Source organism: Papaver somniferum, chromosome 1 (genome assembly GCF_003573695.1).
Source record: "Papaver somniferum cultivar HN1 chromosome 1, ASM357369v1, whole genome shotgun sequence".
Lineage (NCBI taxonomy): Eukaryota > Viridiplantae > Streptophyta > Magnoliopsida > Ranunculales > Papaveraceae > Papaver > Papaver somniferum.
Genome location: NC_039358.1, coordinates 168,821,400 through 168,823,944, shown reverse-complemented (window position 1 = coordinate 168,823,944; position 2,545 = coordinate 168,821,400). Strand labels below are relative to the sequence as shown.

The following is a 2,545-nucleotide window of genomic DNA, read 5'->3' as shown; positions in this document are numbered from 1 at the left end:
CCTCCTGCGATGCCTACACATGGCAATATGATATTTACTACTCACACAGGGAGTACCAAGAATCCCATACAATAAGAAACACAAAATTGATTAAAAAGACCAAAATCAACAATCTCTGAGTGAGAAAGATATAAAATTTGATACTGTTTAAATGGACGAGAATGTAAAAATAGCCAGGATGTAACAGTTACATCCTACCCATTTCCAAATACTTTTTCTTATTTTTCATTTACATTAGGATGCATCCAGTTTCATCCTCACTCTTTTTTAAGTTTAAGGCAGGATGAATCCAGTTTCATTCTTACTATTTTTTTGGTGTCCATTTTATCCGTACTAATTTTTACTCGTCCATTAAATCATGTTTTAAAAGTATTTGGACAAATGATCCATTTTCCGGATAAGAAAAAAAAGATAGAAATGGTAGTTGAGAAACATTTTCCCCGCACAATGGCAAAGGATTTAAAAAGACTTAAGAATTCCCAGCATCAGCATGGACGGTGCGAGAGGATAGTAAACTTGAGCTGATTGTAGAAAACAAAAAACTGAATTGAGTGCCGGCATCTATAATGTCTGCTTTATTAGGTGAAGCGAAGAACTTGCGTGTATTCAGGTTCTGACACAATTCTGCTTTTTCCTCTTCTTTGATTTTACCTTTCTTGATTTTTTCTTTACTTTTTAATTTTAATATAGCTAAAGAATATAAGAGCAATACAGTAAAAAGAATCATATTCTTTTTCAACCGGATGCTAAAAACCCTGGCCGTGATTGAAGCATCTTTTCTAATTAGAGTATCCGAATCCGATTAATAAAAAAAATTCAACATGAGTAAATGTTGCTGATTGCCTGCATCATGTTAGGCATGGTCGTTTTATTATGAGAATAACTGCTAGTCATGGTTACAAGTTACAACAAACTCCAGTCCAGAGTCCAGATCTCATGTAATTAACTTTCAAAAAGAATCATCTTCATCGAGAAAGAGAAAAGAAAGATTCTTGAGATCTTTTAACAGCAATAACGATTACACTGATTCGCTCTCATCATTAAGTACTGAAAGTTACAAAAGTCTATACTAAATACACTTACACAGAAGTACTTGGTACTAAAAGACCAAGAATACAACTAAGATAAAACACTAAACATAAACATACTATATAGAGACTAGAGAGACCTGAGTCAGAGATTTGGAGAGTTAGATAACTTGGAATATTTTCATGGATTCGTCATGTTTTTTTTTCTAGCTCGACTATAAAGTCTGAGTATTGTTACTATTACTAGTAGGTGCTGCCGGTGGTGGTTCATTCAAATCGATTGATAAACCGCGTCTGGCGAATCCTAATAATGTCGCTTGTTGAGTCGGCTGATGAGTCAGAACCGAGTCAACCACAACACCAGACTCAGAAGCTGAAAGATGACACCGTCCATCACTATGGTGAGTTGATTTTCTTTCTGATGATAATGGTGGTGGTGCGGATTCCGATTCTTCCGTACTTCTCTTCAGAATACGAGTTTGTAGAAACTCTCCAATAACCAATCCACCAGCACTAGGCGAAGGAATATCAGTTCTACCTGAAGTGGCATGGGGAGTGCCGTCCCATTTGTAATGGTAGCGGTGATCAGAAGCTGGAGGAAAGTTATGTAGGTTGACGGGGAGATTAGTTGTAGAACCAATAGGAATACCAGTTGGAATATGATCAGCCGTAGGGAACAGTAGTCCTGGTGGTGGAAAGTTGGTTTTGGCTTTTGAACCTCTCAAAGATCTAGCAGCACCATCATAAGCCATAGCAGCTTCTTCAGGTGTATCAAAAGTACCTAACCAAACTCTAGTTTTCTTCCATGGATCTCTAATCTCAGCTGCATATCTTCCCCATGGTCTCTTTCTTACTCCTCTATAATTTCCTTCTCTTGCTGTTGTTGGATAAGAAGCCATGACTACACAGTAAATAATATTTGAGAGAAGGGAATCAATGATCAAATTAAAGATGGATAGGAATGAGTAAAAGGGTTTGTGTTTTTTTATACTCCCCAATCCCCTACCCGCACAAATACCCACACGTTTGGTAATATTCGTTTAGACGGCATAATAAAGAACTCTAGTACTAATTAATCTCTTTAATACATGTACATTGCTGATAATTTAGAGGAGAAAAAATGTTTGATTAGAGCGAAAATGATGATGATGGCTGCATAGTACAGAAGCTGTTAGTCTATAGGATAGTAATGTAAATAAAGAGAAAGAAAAGGCAGGAGCCGCCGCATGATTTGACGTGTCGCAGGTGTTCTCATGTGGATTACAAGCCCCATTCTTGCTTACGTCTGCCCTACCTTTCCTCATTGTACGATTTTTTTTCTTTCTCTCTGTCTGACAAACAAACTGGCTTTACACCTTTGTCTTCCTTTCCTCTCTTTTTTCTTCTCGTTTTCTCCACCCTTCTTCGGTCACCTAGTGGCCAGAGTCTACAGTGTGAGATTTTTGGGATTTCGTTGAACGTACTAGCTAGCAATTCTGAGAACGCCCATAATTTGGATGGGCAAAAATCAGCACATT

The 2,545-nt window shown here is 37.5% G+C and overlaps 1 protein-coding gene across 1 annotated transcript; it reads right to left on the bottom strand.

Moving 5' to 3' along the window:
* Positions 1–923: 923 nt before the first annotated feature.
* Positions 924–2,177, bottom strand: LOC113333971 (ethylene-responsive transcription factor 12-like). Its single transcript, XM_026580327.1, has one exon. The coding sequence runs from the start codon at positions 1,925–1,927 to the stop codon at positions 1,244–1,246; it is 684 nt and encodes a 227-aa protein (XP_026436112.1). The 5' UTR covers positions 1,928–2,177; the 3' UTR covers positions 924–1,243.
* Between the last annotated feature and the right edge of the window lie 368 nt (positions 2,178–2,545).